At 42.7% G+C, this 17,270-nt stretch overlaps 1 protein-coding gene across 1 annotated transcript in view; it reads left to right on the top strand.

Moving 5' to 3' along the window:
- LOC139650598 (serine/threonine-protein kinase Nek5-like) overlaps positions 1-17,270 on the top strand; it is a 34,864-nt gene that overhangs the window by 10,929 nt on the left and 6,665 nt on the right. Inside the window, exons 5-7 of the mRNA XM_071527306.1 lie at positions 2,747-2,804; positions 3,111-3,198; positions 6,454-6,569. Coding sequence (XP_071383407.1) covers positions 2,747-2,804; positions 3,111-3,198; positions 6,454-6,569 — 262 coding nt within the window. The remainder of the gene's footprint in view (positions 1-2,746; positions 2,805-3,110; positions 3,199-6,453; positions 6,570-17,270) is intronic.

Below are 17,270 nucleotides of genomic sequence, written 5' to 3'. Positions count from 1 at the left end.
TCACAGTATTAACAACATCAATCACTGCCTCAGTGCTTGGCCCTACTCGCCACTCTGTTAATTAAACTAATTAAAAACTCTGTACATCAGAGATAAATACATCAATATATCAACATTACCACACAGCCCCCTCAGCAGATTATATACAAGTCTGGGTCTGTCCATAATAATTAAAATACATAAGCTACATCAAAAACAAACCAAGAAAATAAAATATAGAAAGACATAATGTCCTACTATAAATAACCTCAGACGGCTCGCTGTGTAGGAACCAGGAGGAACCCGGAGGCCTCTCAGTGTTCAGGATCCAGTGTTTGAGGATCACAGTCTCAGAGTTTTTCATAACATCTGTGAAACTGCAGAACAAGGAGTTTTAAAGAGAGAAGTGCAAATGTCAGGAAAACTCTTTCAGCAGCTGCTCAGGAGGTTTTCCTGGGTGGTACAGTCAGGGACGCTCACAGCCATACTGTGGCATACTGATGAATATGAAAACCTTGTATCTCCAAAATGTTTTTCAGGATCTAAGAAAAACAGCCTTGTTTTCAGACTGACCACCAGCTGTTACTGACTTTATCTGACTCGCTTTGGAAGGTTTCATAAACCCAAGGAGCTGTCCAACTTCCTCCAACCATAAAGCAACATGTGATCTTTCCGTTGAAGTTTAAACATGATAATCACTGAGGCTGGAGTTATAAGGTTTTCTCTGGACAACAACGATATGTTAAGATAAGATAAGATCAGGTAATAAAAAGGTAATAAAAAAGACAATAGTTTCAAATAATAAAACCAGGTATAATCAACCAGTGGTTCTTTAAAATAATAAAATAATATAGTACTCCTACTTGTTGCTATTTAATATCTTGATGGAGGATGGAATAAATTAATTTTTGTACCGGTTCAGTCTGCAGTTTGGCATCCTGAACCACATCCTGATCCTGGCCTGAGGGCAACACCTCGAATTCTGGGTTCAGGATGTGTGTTGGGTCATTCAGAATCTTCTGTGCCTCCCTGATCCAGATGTTAATGCTAAAGTTATTCAGGCCAGGAAACTTTACAGCCAACTAGATTTTAGAGTAGAGTTCAGCCTCCAGATGGATGCTACAGTAAATTAATTTACCACAGATAGAATCTACCAGCAGTTACCTGGTGGCTGCTTGTATTTCCTCAGATAAGATAAGATAAGATAAGATAAGACAGCACTTTATTAATCCCCTTGGGGAAATTCAGGTGCCACAGCAGCAACTGGCAGATAGGGCTGTAGTCGAGACCGCCTTGGTCGAGTCCAAGTCCAGTCCGAGTCATTGGTGAATCGAGTCTGATTCAAGACCAAGACCAAGGGGGGTCGAGACCGAGTCGAGACCAAGAACGCAAAACTACGAGTCCAATTCGAGACCAATACCATAGCAATGTGTTATCCAAGGCTACCATTGTATTTATTGACTAAAATAGGATATTTTTGTTTATTGCCTAAAATAGAAGGGAGGTTTCTAAAGACATTTCAACAAAATTAGCATGTTTTGAGGACAAAATTAATTGTAGGCAGCTTGTTTATGTTCATAACATACAGTAGTAGCACCTTTACGAAACTAGAAGTGGATTCATCTATTTCAGTCTGGTCTTGACACCGAGACCGGACTCGAGTACTACAGCCCTGCTGTCAGAACAGTACGAAGGAAAAACAAGTACAAGAAGACAATAAAGGAGAAGAGGTACTAAGATAAAAAAAAAATAGAGGTAATGTGCATAATATAAAAACTATAGAGACAGTGCAAAAATGCAAATAATAATAATAATGGTAATAATAATAATGATAAATGTGTGTTCGTATATATATACTGTATATATACATAATCAGTGGTCAGGAGTTCAGTTATTAGCTCCATGTAATGATGTTATTCAGCACTGACCTAACAGTGAGGTCATATTCACATCAGAGGTTGGACAGATCAGTCGGTCAGTAAACTTCAGCTGAAGCTGCTGAAGCTGCTGCTGCTGACAGGAGCAGAAACTGAAACAAAACAGCTTCACTTTACAACAGACGAGTTTTCAGAGTTACACTCTGAATGTTTTTCTTGGGTCTCAACAGCCTGCTGGTGGTTGGTGGTTGTTTCCTGTTCCTGGTCTTAGAGAGTCAGCACTAGCACTTCTCACATTTACTGTGTGTATAACACATGGGTCACACTTTACTTAGACAGTCCAGTGGTGATATTCAGCATACTATAAAGTGACTCTGATGTGTCACTTAAAACTCTACTGAGGTTCAGCTGATAAAACAGTGTGAAAAGCAGCATAAAGATAAAGAAAAAGGTTAGAGTTACATAATCTGTAGAGATACAGCAAGCAGGCAAGTGACACTTTCAATCAAACCTTTATTTATAGAGCAGTTTTTGCATAAATGAATGCAATTCAAACAGCACTTTGTTGAACATCTGCTTTTTCGAGTAGCATGTTCCTGCAATACCAGAGGCTGCAGCTTCAGGACCGCAGTCCTAGGACCGCATACTTTCTGTCTAATGACTTATAGTTTTAAAGGTTTATTCCACCCAAATACTACTTTCTGTCCAAGTACTTAGTTTTAAAGTATTAATACTGGTCATATATATTATATATTGCAATAGCATCTTCTGGAAATTAGGCTGCTCTCAGAAATGGGTGTTCCATTTAATAACATATACACACACACACACACACACACACACACACACGTGTCCCCTCAGGTCAGCCCTCGGGACCGGCCCTCGGTCAGCTCGGTCCTGAAGCGGCCCTTCCTGGAGAGGAGGATCAGCAAACACCTAGACCCACAGGTGAGACACACATCTTCCCTTCTCCTCATCTGACTAGACTTTAGACTTTGACTTAGGGACAAATACACACACACACACACACACACACACACACACACACACACAAAGACAGGTGAAGGGCTGTCACACACACACACACACACACACACACACACACACACACATAAGCTAAAAGTTATACACATCCTTAAAAAGAATGTGTCTATGATTTACTGTACCATCAACTCATGACATTAGCATGTAAATACCAAGTCTGTGTGTGTGTGGTGTGTGTCCGTGCGTGTGTGTGTGTGTGTGTGTGTGTAGGTGATGCAGGAGGAGTTCAGCCACACTGTGCTGCACAGAAACAGAACAGCAGCCTGTAAAACAAGACCAGGAGCAGCACACACACCAGGTAACGCCACACACACATAACATAGAACACATAACATATAACATATAACACATGACATATAGCAGACATATTACATAGACAACAGAAATACATAGAGCAAGTGCAAAAAGGAACACTTTATAGGGGCAGTAAGTTGAGTTTTTACTGCCTTTTAGCACAAAATAAAGTTTCAATGACGATCTTATTGGACACAGAGGGATCTAACTGAAGGAGGGCGGAGTCAGAGGATTTTACAGTTGGTTACAAATATTTCTCAATCAGTTCACTCTTTCAAAACTCTTCACACAGCTCTCTGCACCAACATGCAGCTTGACACAGCAGTGCAACATCAAATCATTCCACTGAAGCAGCAGCACTAGTTTTGTGCTCTCTAGTTTTTTTTTTCTTTTGTTATTGGGTAACACTTTACAATAAGGGTACATCAATTAACAGTTAACTAATGTGTAATTTACTAATGGTGTTCATGTTAACTAAGGTATTAATTTATACATTATTTAATATTTATACATTATTTAATAGTTATAAATAATGTATAAATGAATACCTTAGTTAACATGAACACCATTAGTAAATGATTACCAGACACATTAGTTAACTGTTAATTAAGGGTTAGTTAATGCTTATTAAGCATTAACTAACCCTTAACTTAGTGACCCTTATTGTAAAGTGTTACCTGTTATTGTAACTAGCTTAACCATTACTTTGTTTTTGGTTGATAAGAAATGTAGCCTACAGATTATGTCTTGTATTTTTTTTTTTTTACAAACTTTCCATTACAAATCAGTGGCAGCTCTTTACAGTACATGCAGCAGTAAAGCCTTCAGTCTTCTTTATTTTTGTCAGGGTTTTTGGTTTTTGTAATTACAAAATACACAAAATCAAAAGTAATGGGAACAAAAATTCCAATACTGTAATACAGTAAAGTTGATGTAGTTTACAGTTGGATTGGTCTGGGTAGGCCTCCAACTGAGATGGGAATCAATCAATCAACAGTTTGTCACCATTCGTCTCTATAACCATTACCTACTTACATACTTTTTTTTTTAGGATTTTGAATATATTTCAGATATTTCAATATAATATTGTGATTTAGCAAATTGCTCTCCACTTGAATTTTGCATGAACTTGAATTGAACGGTTTGGAAAAGAGTATGTCAAAATGTTTTATTCCATAAATGATTCATGTCTAATGAATTTGAGTGAGAAATGAATTTTGAAAACTGGTCAGTGAATGCATTTTGTGTCACAGAACTGAAACCTCACTCACAGTTTGGTCCGCAGAGTGCTGCTGTGCCGACTGTGTGAAGAGTCAACTCAGTTTTGAGAGAGATGCTTGTAACCAACTGTAAAAAAAAAAAAAAAACTGTAGTTGGAACTCCATCCAGCGGCGGTGTAACGACTCAACATGTTCCCGTGTCGGTCTGCTGATGCTGCAGATGCTGAATCCACATGTCCATCCTCCGGTCTTGTGGACTGAGCCCTCGTGGACTTCAGTCGTACGTACCGTGACGTGTTCAGCGTCACGTCAAGTCTGCGAGGGGCCAGACTGCAAGGCTATAAGCCGCTGATAGACTGACCTCAAGTCTGTTTCACTCGTTGCCGTGGAAACGTTCGAAACAGTCTAGCGACAACTAGTCATGTACACGATGATCACTGCAGCACTTGTGTATGTAATCGTTCTAATCCTTACATGATACCAGAGACCAAGTCAAGTCAAGTCAAGTCAAATTTATTTATACAGCACATTTCATACACAGGGCAACACAATGTGCTTTACATAAAAAGACAATACAGTATGCATATGCAATATGCATCAACAAGTGTTCGTGCAGTTACACAAGAATCAGTGCAGAATATGCCAATGACCAAGGGTTGTTTTACCTGACCGACAGCTTTTATAGGCTACCATCACTTACAGACTACAATAATAGGTAACACTTTATAATAACCATCATTAATAAATGGTAAATTGATAGTTAATTAAACTTTAGTTAATAGTTATTTTACTGTTAACAAACAATGAAATGATCATTAATAATGTTTACTAATTATTAGTAATGCTATAATTTATGTTATTTTATCATTCGTTTGTGTTATATAAAATAATTTGTTTATAAATTATATATTGTATCATAGCTGATAAGAGACGGTAAAAAGGGTAAAAAGCTATGATACAATATATAATTTATAAACAAATTATTTTATATTACACAAACGAATGATAAAATAACATAAATTATAGCATTACTAATAATTAGTAAACATTATTAATGATCATTTCATTGTTTGTTAACAGTAAAATAACTATTAACTAAAGTTTAATTAACTATCAATTTACCATTTATTAATGATGGTTATTATAAAGTGTTACCTTTGTTTTTTTGTTTGGCAATTGGAAAAAAATACAACGTCACGTCCGTATTGCAATGGATTGTGGGTAATTAAATCAGTGAGGTCTGCTGAAGTGGACTCTCTGGAAGTCTGCAGAAAGTCCGCTTGAGGCCCCTTGTGGACCGGATGGATTGTGGATTTGGAGACTTCCCGGGTCTGCGAGTCTTGCAAGTGAAGTCCGGCCATTTGGATTCAGCTAGAGTCTCAGGACAGAGATAATATTCTGACATGAATCTCTTCTGTCCTGTCGCTCGCTCTCAGGAGGCGAGCCGCAGCGTCCCGATTGGCTCGTTGGTGTGTTTTGGTGACATCACTGCACATAGTTATGGAGTCTGTCTTAAATCAGCCAGAGGGAGTGTCTGCTTCTCCTCCTAGTCTGTTTCACAACCACTACTTAACCATTTTTCCCCCCTTTATCTTTCATCAATGTTCTGGCAGTTTTATACTTTTGTGTGTAATGTATTATTCTGCACTTTAATTTAAAGCAGTCAACTGTTTTAATTTAATGATCTCTTTAAAACTCTGAGCCCTTTGGGAACATTTTCGACACTGATTCCGGACAGCAAGAAGAAAGGGAGGACAGCACAGAAACAAGACGAAAATAATAAACAATAAAGGTTCAGAAAAAGGAAATAAGAACAATAGAACAGAGAGGAATGGCACACGAATCACAAGAAGGCTTAAATGAGTTTGAAGGAGAGATTTAAAAGAAGAAACAGACTGAGCCGGCCTAATCTCTTCTGTAGGTCGTTCCAAAGTCTAGGGGCCCAAATGGCAAAATGTTCTTTAATCGGCAGTTATCTTTGACTCTCTCTGTCAGTTTCCAGTGGTTGTCATAGTAACGTGTGTCTCTCTGTTGTCCAGGGAAGACGGCTCAGTCCAGACCAGCTCAGCCGAAGCCCGCAGCTCCGGTCAAGAGGCTGCCGCCCAAACCGGACTGGAGGATCCCCCTGAGGGTCTACAGTCCTGCTCAGTGTAAGGTAGGCCTGCAGGCACCGTGCTGTGCTGTGGGACAGGGATGCTGCTGTGGGACAGGGTTGCTGCTGTGGGACAGGGTTGCTGCTGTGGGACAGGGATGCTGCTGTGGGACAGGGATGCTGCTGCGGGACAGGGATGCTGCTGTGGGACAGGGATGCTGCTCTGGGACAGGGATGCTGCTGTGGGACAGGGATGCTGACTGAGGGACAGGGATGCTGTTATGGGACAGGGATGCTGCTGTGGGACAGGGGTGCTGCTGCGGAACAGGGATGCTGCTGCGGGACAGAGGTGCTGCTGTGGGACAGGGATGCTGCTGTGGGACAGGGATGCTGCTCTGGGACAGGGATGCTGCTGTGGGACAGGGATGCTGCTGTGGGACAGGGGTGCTGCTGTGGGACAGGGATGCTGCTGTGGGACAGAGGTGCTGCTGTGGGACAGGGATGCTGCTGCGGGACAGGGATGCTGCTGTGGGACAGGGATGCTGCTGCTGCGGGACAGGGGTGCTGCTGACTGAGGTGCAAGGCAAGGCAAGGCAGCTTTATTTGTATAGCACATTTCACACACTGAGGCAATTCAAAGTGCTTTACAGAGTAATAAAAAATACAGTAAAAGTAAAAGATTTACAATTAAAAAGTGCAAAAGTACAGATGAGATCCACAAGATAAAAGACTTAAAAAGTAAACTAGTGCAGTTCAAATCAAGTGAAATAGAAAGATAAAACAAAAGAAAAGACAGTGCAAGAGGATTTCAGGGAGGATAAATTACATTTAAAAGAAAATAAAAAAGATATAAATAAATAAGTATTACAGTGCAGATGAGTGTTGCCCTAGATTTCTTAAAAAGCCCTGCATGGCGAACAGAAATGTTTTAAGCTGATTTAAAAGATTGTAAAGTGGAGGCAGACCTCAGATGTTCTGGAAGTTTGTTCCAGGCCTGAGGAGCATAAAGACTAAAAGCTGCTTCTCCAGGCTTTGTTCTGACCCTGGAACAGTAAGCAGACCAGCACCTGAAGACCAGAGGGGTCTGAAGGAGATCAGAAATGTATTTTGGTCCTAAACCTTTAAGTGCTTTATAAACATGCAACAGAATTTTAAACTAAATTCTTTGGCACACAGGAAGCCAATGCAGTGATCTCAGCACTGGACTGATGTGGTCTATGTTCTTAGTCCTGGTCAGAACCAGTGTTGGGCAAGTTACTGAAAATTAGTAATTAGTTACAGTTACTAGTTACTTCTCTCAAAAGGTAATTGAATTACTTTACCAATTACTGCATAATAAAAGTAATTATTTACTAGGGAAAGTAACTTTTGCGTTACTTTTAAATGTCTGCTTCAATTCACTTGCTGTGGCACAGTGTGGGACAAGACAACTGTCAAATTGTATCTATCACTGTACCCATTATCACTATGATGAAAACAGCGACAGCTCACCACTATATTTTTGTCCTTTATCTCGAGGAGGGAAAATTAATGTCTGTATATCCAGAACAGTAAGCTCACGCCTGAACTGTCGGCCATTGTGTGGCTAAGTTAGCGGACCGGTCGTCTTTTGATTCACTTTGATCCACCGTAAGGTCGGATGATCATGAAGTTGTCCGCTATTTTCATGTAAAGTAACAAGTAACGAGCCCATTTAAATTTCAGTAATTGCAATTGCGTTTTTTAATTTGAAAAAGTAATTAGTTACATTACTAGTTACCGCCAAAAGTAATGGAATTACAGTAATACGCGTTATTCCCAACACTGGTCTGAACCCTGTAGCTGAGGAGACCTGGGAAAGTGTTTTATGCTTTAACCCAGTGGTTCTCAAACCTTTTGGCTTGTGACCCTAAAACAAAGGGAGCCTCCTGACACGAGCCTGCAGAGTTTAACCAAAGAATCATTTTCCCTCTTCAGGTTGTTTCATTTGATTCATCATCAGAGGAGGCGGAGAGTAATAGATATAGATAGTATGCTAGAAATATGTTTTGTTCCTATCCCATAAATCATCTCATGACCCCCAAAAATTATCTTGCGACCCCCTGGGGAGTCCCGACCCCCGGGTTGAGAACCCCTGGATGCTGCTGACTCAGATGTAGTTAAGTCTATCCAAGAAGGTGTTTTATACTTTAACGCACCTGGAGGCCTCTCAGACGTCCAGCACAGCAACACATGATCAATCAGATGGATCAGTGATCAGAAACAGAGAGAGATGAACCGTCTGTTCCATACTGCTGAGACGGACCAGTCATATGTTTAGAAACACAGTCAAGACCTGCAGCCTTCCAATATGGCCGCCAGAGGGCACTATGTTACCTGAAATCCATATAACTGACATGATAAACATTGTAGATCAGACTGTATCATCAGTGCAGGTTACCGTTTCAGTACAATATCTCAGTGTGAAACCTTGTATCATACTGGGGCCGGATTCACAAAACCCTCTTGAGAAAAAAAATCTTCTCAAGTGCCATTTTTTTCTTAACTTTAGTCTTAAGAAAAAAAGTGGGAAAAATGATATTCTCAAAAACAGTTTCTTAACTTTCTTATGTTTCTTCCTAAGAAAAAACGTATTCTTGAAATGAAAGTTCTCAAATTTGTTCGTGATTTTTTTCTTAACTTTAAGACGGCCCTTCACCTGTCTTAAAACTCCTACAGTGAAAAGGTAAGCCTCTAATATCATATATTTCAACACATTTTAGACAAGTGGGTTATAGTTCAAAGTCTTCATAGGTTCCCCTCTCAGTCAGCGGCTCTTCTGTCTCTCAGGATGAGAGTGAGTTGCTATGGTTACGGGGACGCTCTGTGTCTCAGTCGCTCTGAAACTTTCTCGCGATTCACAATAAAAGGTTTTTAGGTTAGTGTGCCTCAATGCTGAAATCTAATATAACAGAATTTTACATTTTTGGTTAACATTATACAGGGTGGCTGTTTCTTGACTTAATGACTTAATCTAAGAGGTTAGGTGGTGTAGAAATGCAGGAAATTTGTTTTAAATTACTATGTTTTTCTTTAATGTTTGTCTAATGTGTTTTACTCTACTTGATGCTGCGGTTAACTGATGCTGTGGAAATTAAAGAGAGGGGAAAGGAAAACTGAAGACTTTGTTCTCTGGTGGATGACATTTTTCTTTAGACAGTATCAGTCGCAGGACAAAACACATTTGTGTTTACATACTTGCATAACTTTTCCTCAGAAGACAGTAATAAGGTCATAAGTAAGTGTTAACTACATTATTAAGTATTCCAAAAGTAATCCAAAGTATTTAGAATATGTTACTTAACTTGAGTAATCTAATGGAATACGTTACAAATTACATTTTAGGGCATGTATTCAGTAATCTGTAGTAGAATACGTTTTAAAAGTAACCCTCCCAACACTGCTAGTTGCTGTAACGCCATAATTTCCCTTCGGGGATGAATAAAGTACCTATCTATCTATCTCTCTCTGCCAAATGGAAAATTGTAATTGTAGTATTTGCAGTATTTCTATTGTATATCATCCTTTCTTTCAGTATTAGTATAGTACAGTAGTTCCAGTAGTAGTATAGTACATAGTAAAACAAGAGCTGTTTTACAAGCAACAGTAAAATAAGCAAATTATCTACAGTAGCCTATGCATATTTTATACTAACAACCAAAGATCCATATAACACAAAGGCTCACTGCAGTATGACCGCTGCTCTTAGTGTTTTCTTTGGTCAGTGGGACAGAATCTGCTGTTTTGGTGACTTATTCACTTTTGGGACGTGTCTTCATTGTTTTCAGAGCTTGATTGCTCTTAAAACTGTGGCCTTTTCCAACCATCTGCCAGCTGTGGCATTGATAAGGCAATTTGGGCTACCATGACACTTCAACTGAATGTCAATATTAATAGCCAGTTGTAGATCAATTACTCTTTAAAACATGCATTTGAGTTTTGAGCCAACATGCAAAAGCAAGATACAACTGAAAAGTCTGTGATGCTCTGTAGGATCTGCTGCAGACCCTGATCTGGCATCTGTTTCTCTTTCAGTAGTTATTCATGAATCTGAGTCATGGATCATGAATATAGAGATAGTTCAATTTATAATTCAATGTTACTGAAGATGAAATTGAGGACTTTAACTGTTGGTTCCACTTGATGCTTACTGTCAGAATGACATCACAATGAGCTGCTCTGCACAGGGATACACAGGCTCATCTGTACAGGCAGACTCAGGTGAGCCTTATGAAGTCACAGTGACACATGAAGCTGAACATTCCATGGATTTGCCAGTAAATACCAGCGTTGAGGCTTCGGTCGGTCACATGGCTCCTGAGACTCACAGAGAACCTCAACACAGCGGAAACCGAACCTTCAACACTTCTTCTACAGAACCTCAAGGAATCTGACCGTCTTGATGACGGTAAGTAAAGACTTTAACTTTCTCTAATTAATATTAGGAAATATTATCAATGTAAAATATTAGAAATGTGGAGAAATGTGGGGAAGTGCACCTGTTCTCTAGCTCTCTGATAACTGAATTTAATTGGAGAAAATGGAATGGAAAATGGAAATGAGTGTAATTATCTGTCCAAAGTAAGCCAGACTGTTCAGGGTGATTTAGTGCACCAGTGCATGCTTGGTACCCATTTTAAGTTTGTGTTGGCCCAGTATTGGTTATCCAATCTTTAAGCCACCTTGATTCTCAGGTTTAACTGTTCTACAGGTCCCATGCTGCATGTCAGTCATAGCTTTGTTAGCACAGAACTTGAGTAGATATAATGTAGTCTGACCCCCCGACGCCGGCGTGACGGAAGTTACTAATGAATGATATTTAATTAATTTATAACTATTCATAACATCAATATTTAGTGAAATATATCTTAGATGGATGTATTCTTTCTGGAAAAGTGGCCTATATTCCATTGCAGCTTGCTTTTTTTTTAAACAAACGTCTGACAAACGATTCCACTTGATTGTATTCCACAAAACTTGGGTTTGAAAAATCCATATCCCTTTAGGCCTCAAGAAAATCCGATTGAAAAGTTTCAATATAGCCGTTAATATTTTATATAATTAGTTGAAGCAGCCGGACAGACTCGGTGTTAGCAAGCTACATTGGCTGTGCTTTCTTCTGCCTTGTGTTCCTCCCCTATATGACAGTGTAGAAACCCATTGGCTTAGTCTGTGATAGACAAGCTGGTCTGGAACAAGCAGCCAAAACCACGGGTGAATTTTGAAGCCAGTAAGGAAGTGGCTGAAAGCTGCAGTTCCTCTAATGTCCGCTAGAGGCCGGCTCCAAAAATACTCCAAATCCCGCCCAACTCCATTCATGTCAATGGGACCACAGCTCAACTTCTCACTCAAACTCCAGTTTTGACAAGAGATTATGGTCTCAGTAGCTAATTTCACTTCTTCTAATATGTGTCCGTATGGCGATTTTCAAAATTGCATCATTAACGGGATATAACGGTTATAATAGAGTTGTTTTCCGAGTGATTGTCAGGTCGCTGCGGCACTGTGGGCTTAAAACTTGATTTCAGACACAGACACACACACACACACACACACACACACACACACACACACACACACACACAATGTAGCCCTCATTCCAAGTCTGCGTGAGTGCAGATTGACTCAATTTCTGATAGATTTACTTTACACTGGTCATTTTTAGCTGGGTATACACAAAATCCTCATAGGCTAACGTGGGCTATTGGTGTATATTTGCTTATACACTTGACTAATAATTTACTATCACATACAGTAATATAGCAATAGTATCTGCTGGTGTGTAGCTATGGTAATGCTAAGGTGGCACACAAATACAGAATGGGTAGGACTGCCCAAAAATGTGGTAAAAACAAGCAGCAGAGAGATCTAGCTCACCTATACTTGACCAGACTGAATAAAACAGCAGATCAGATTGCTGCAGATATTTCCCACCCTCTTAACCATGAGTTTGGGGCTCTACCATCTGGTTCAGGTTCAGAGGTCCACAGTCTAAAACAATAGAATCAGGAACTCATTTATCCCTTCAGCCGTCACTCAGTTAAACAGGCAGTGGAGACAAGATGGAGCCATAAAAACAGCTAGCCAATTAAATGTAGGCTACTCCAGTTCTACTTCTTTTTTCTTTGTTTTCTTTAAGTTTGCTTGTTTTTACTTTTTTCTTTACTACTTGTAAACCATTTGTAGTTAAATATGCTGCTGCATTATGAGGTGTGCACTTAGTATGCACTTTATCTGGATAAGTACATATTGTATTATATGTGCTGTATAGCATGTATTTTATCATGCTATGTGCATGTTGACAACAAAGCACTGAAACTCTGAAACTGTAATAGTATTATTAGTACTGCACAGTATGCTTTTTTATCGTAAAAAAGGCGATTCCACTTTTACCGTGTGATATGAGTGTGTGCTGAATGTTGAAAGAAGTGCTGTCTGCAGTTTAAGCTGCAAAACAAATTGCCTCAATGAGGACATTAAAGTTTTCTATTCTATAGATACATTTGTGAGACATGGAGATTAAATGAAATGACATTTAGCCATTATTCTTCTTCTCTTCCAGACGCTCATACTGAGCAAAGAGTCCCTCAGGAGGGTCCTGAAAGGGGCCCTCTCTCAGGACGACACACGCCGATACAGCTGCCGGGAAGAACGCCGGCTAGTCTGGAGTCGGCTGCTCAGTTTGATCAGCAAGGTCAAGGTCATCAACCCAGAGCTGCGCTTCACTGACAATCCCAAAGAGGCCACTCTGCATCTGAATGTGGAGAACGCACTCTGGATGCTGTCGACTGATTATATGACCATAATGGATATGCTGGAATACGCAAAACCATCCAACTCCAGGTCGGCACTTTGGAGTAGCTTGTTTGTTGCTGTGCCTTCCCGTGCCCCCCAGCAATCCCGTACCTCCCGGGCCTCCCGTGCCCCCCAGACCTCCGGTACCACCCAGGCCTCTGGGACCTCCCAGGCCTCAGGGACCTCCAAGGCCTCCGGCACCTCCCAGGCCTCCGGGACCTCTCAGGCCTCCGGGACCTCTCAGGCCTCCGGGACTTCTCAGGCCTCTGGCACCCCCCAGGCCTCTGGTACCACCCAGCCCTCCCACACAGCCTCTGTCCAAAGAGACATGAGTGCCACGGCTGTGGCACTGGAGGCTGCTGTTATGGAGCTCAGTGGGAAATCCTCTCAGGCCTCTGGGACCTCCCAGGCCTCCGGTACCTCCCAGGCCTCCGGTACCCCCCAGGTCTCTGGGACCTCTCAGGCCTCCGGGACCTCCCAGGCCTCCAGGACCTCTCAGGCCTCCGGCACCCCCCAGGCCTCCGGTACCACCCAGCCCTCCGGGACCTCCCAGGCCTCTGGTACCACCCAGCCCTCCCACACAGCCTCTGTCCAAAGGGACATGAGTGCCACGGCTGTGGCACTGGAGGCTGCTGTTATGGAGCTCAGTGGGAAATCCTCTCAGGTCTCTGGGACCTCCCAGGCCTCCGGTACCTCCCAGGGCTCTGGGACCCCCCAGGCCTCTGGGACCTCTCAGGCCTCTGGGACCTCTCAGGCCTCCGGTACCTCCCAGGGCTCTGGGACCTCCCTGGCCTCCGGGACCTCTCAGGCCTCCGGGACCTCCCAGGCCTCCGGTACCACCCAGCCCTCCCACACAGCCTCTGTCCAAAGAGACATGAGTGCCATGGCTGTGGCACTGGAGGCTGCTGTTATGGAGCTCAGTGGGAAATCCTCTCAGGCCTCTGGGACCTTCCAGGCCTCCGGTACCTCCCAGGCCTCCGGTACCCCCCAGGTCTCTGGGACCTCTCAGGCCTCCGGGACCTCTCAGGCCTCCGGGACTTCTCAGGCCTCTGGCACCCCCCAGGCCTCTGGTACCACCCAGCCCTCCCACACAGCCTCTGTCCAAAGAGACATGAGTGCCACGGCTGTGGCACTGGAGGCTGCTGTTATGGAGCTCAGTGGGAAATCCTCTCAGGCCTCTGGGACCTCCCAGGCCTCCGGTACCTCCCAGGCCTCTGGGACCTCTCAGGCCTCCGGTACCTCCCAGGGCTCTGGGACCTCCCAGGCCTCCGGGACCTCTCAGGCCTCCGGCACCCCCCAGGCCTCCGGGACCTCCCAGGCCTCTGGTACCACCCAGCCCTCCCACACAGCCTCTGTCCAAAGGGACATGAGTCCCACGGCTGTGGCACTGGAGGCTGCTGTTATGGGGCTCAGTGGGAAATCCTCTCAGGTCTCTGGGACCTCCCAGGCCTCCGGTACCTCCCAGGGCTCTGGGACCCCCCAGGCCTCTGGGACCTCTCAGGCCTCTGGGACCTCTCAGGCCTCCGGTACCTCCCAGGGCTCTGGGACCTCCCTGGCCTCTGGGACCTCTCAGGCCTCCGGGACCTCCCAGGCCTCTGGTACCACCCAGCCCTCCCACACAGCCTCTGTCCAAAGGGACATGAGTGCCACGGCTGTGGCACTGGAGGCTGCTGTTATGGAGTTCAGTGGGAAATCCTGTAGTGTGCCGGCTCCAGCTGACTCAACCACTGAATGTTCAGCTGACATTGTTGTGGTTGCAGATGAAGAGCCATCCCTCACTGAGTTGGCAAACACACTCAGGATTACCATTGAAAGAGCTGAGGCCGCCATGGCTTTGATGGAGACAAAGTCAGTCATGACCTCAGACAACTTTGCCCCAGATGATGAGGTGGCAGATGCCACCAACTTGGCCACAAACTGCCTTGGCAAAACCAAGGCAGTTCAGTCGGACGACAGCCAAGTGATAAAGCCAAGGGCTGAAAAAGAGATGGGTAGCAGAAGATCTTCCAGAGGACTCTGGAAAACCCACTCCAAGAGGGCGAAAAAAGAGAATGGCAGCAGAGGATTTTCTGGAGGACTCTGGAAAACCCACTGCAAGAGGACCAAGACTTGCATCGAACAGGAGGACGATGATTCAGACTCCACTGATGAAACCCACAGCTTCTCAAAGAAGAAGAAAGGTGTCAGGAGATTTTTCAGAGGCCTCTGGAAAATTCTGACCTGCACCACTGACATTGAACAGGAAGACGACCATGATGAGGTTTACTTTGCCGCAGACTTCGCTTGGAACGTCACAGTTCAAGCCCCCGGCCAGAGGGCCAAACCAAAGATGTCCACCAAACAGGACGAGGACGCTGCTTCTGCCTTCTGTGATCAAACCCGCAGCAAGTGGGCAAAGAAGAGGAAGGGCAACAGAGGAGTTTCTGGAGGACTCTGGAAAACCCACAGCAAGAGGGCGAAGACTTGCATTGAACAGGAGGATGATGATAATTCAGACTCCAATGATGGAACCCACAGCTTCTCAAAGAAGATGAAAGGTGTCAGGAGATTTTTCAGAGGCGTCTGGAAAACTCTGACCTGCACAACCGATATCAAACAGGAGGACGACCACGCTGAAGTTTACTTCACTGAAGACTTCGCTTGGAACGTCACTATTCAAGCCCCCGGCCGGAGGAATTAAACAAAGACGTCCATCAAACATGAAGAGGATGATGCTTCTGCCTAAGCCACGGAAAGAAGAATAAGGGTGTCAGGATTTTTCTGGACTTTTCTGTCCTTCATGCCTGACCCTGAACAGTAGACCACTATGCTGAGGTCACTGTTCAAGCCCACAGCCAGAGGGATTAAACAGGCATCAAACAAGAAGAGGATGATAAGACCTACAGTGGAGATTAACATCGTAGAATCATACCCTACCTCCATCTGTTTTCCTCTTCAAAATAAAATCAATTCACTTCAATTCAATATACATATTACTTTGCTGATTATTTATTATTTTATATATTGTTTTTTTTATATGTTTAATTTACAACCTAGTGCACTATGATGGATCAATGAGACATCATCTTGAAAAAGTGATAATAGAGTAATACAGCATTGATCTTTACTCCCAAATATAATATAATCAGTGTTGGGAGGGTTACTTTTAAAATGTATTCCACTACAGATTACTGAATACATGCCCTAAAATGTAATTTGTAACGTATTCCATTAGATTACTCAAGTTAAGTAACGTATTCTAAATACTTTGGATTACTTTTGGAATACTTCAAAATCGTCTTGCTGAGCCCGTTTGTCTGGGTCACTCTGAATGTAGTTCACACTTACTTATGACCTTATTACTGTCTTCAGAGGAAAAGTTATGCAAGTATGTAAACACAAATGTGTTTTGTCCTGCGACTGATACTGTCTAAAGAAAAATGGCATCCACCAGAGAACAAAGTCTTCAGTTTTCCTTTCCCCTCTCTTTAATTTCCACAGCATCAGTTAACCGCAGCATCAAGTAGAGTAAAACACATTAGACAAACATTAAAGAAAAAAAATAGTCATTTAAAACTAATTTCCTGCATTTCTACACCACCTAACCTCTTGGATTAAGTCAAGAAACAGCCACCCTGTATAATGTTAACCAAAAATGTAAAATTCTGTTATATTAGATTTCAGCATTGAGGTGCTTACATTCACGATTTTGCATAGGCATACTAACCTAAAAACCTTTTATTGTGAATCGCGAGAAAGTTTCAGATCGACAGACACAGAGCGTCCCCGTAACCATAGCAACTCACTCTCATCCTGCCTGAGAGGAGAGGGAGAGACAGAAGAGCCGCTGACTGAGACTCTGAGCAGCATGCATGGGAATACATTACAATATAATACATTTGTGTTTATTTCTCGCTATTCAGATGGTCTGAATAACTCTCTGCTGCTCGGTGCTGCTCTGTCTCCTCTGTC

The sequence above is a fragment of the Centroberyx affinis genome, unplaced genomic scaffold (genome assembly GCF_046629955.1).
Source record: "Centroberyx affinis isolate AG114_WGS23_722 - 3 ecotype Tasmania unplaced genomic scaffold, CSIRO-AGI_Caff_v1 ptg001519l_1, whole genome shotgun sequence".
NCBI classification, from domain to species: Eukaryota; Metazoa; Chordata; class Actinopteri; order Beryciformes; family Berycidae; genus Centroberyx; species Centroberyx affinis.
The sequence above is the reverse complement of the archived record's forward strand: the minus strand, read 5'-3'. Positions and strand labels throughout refer to the sequence as shown.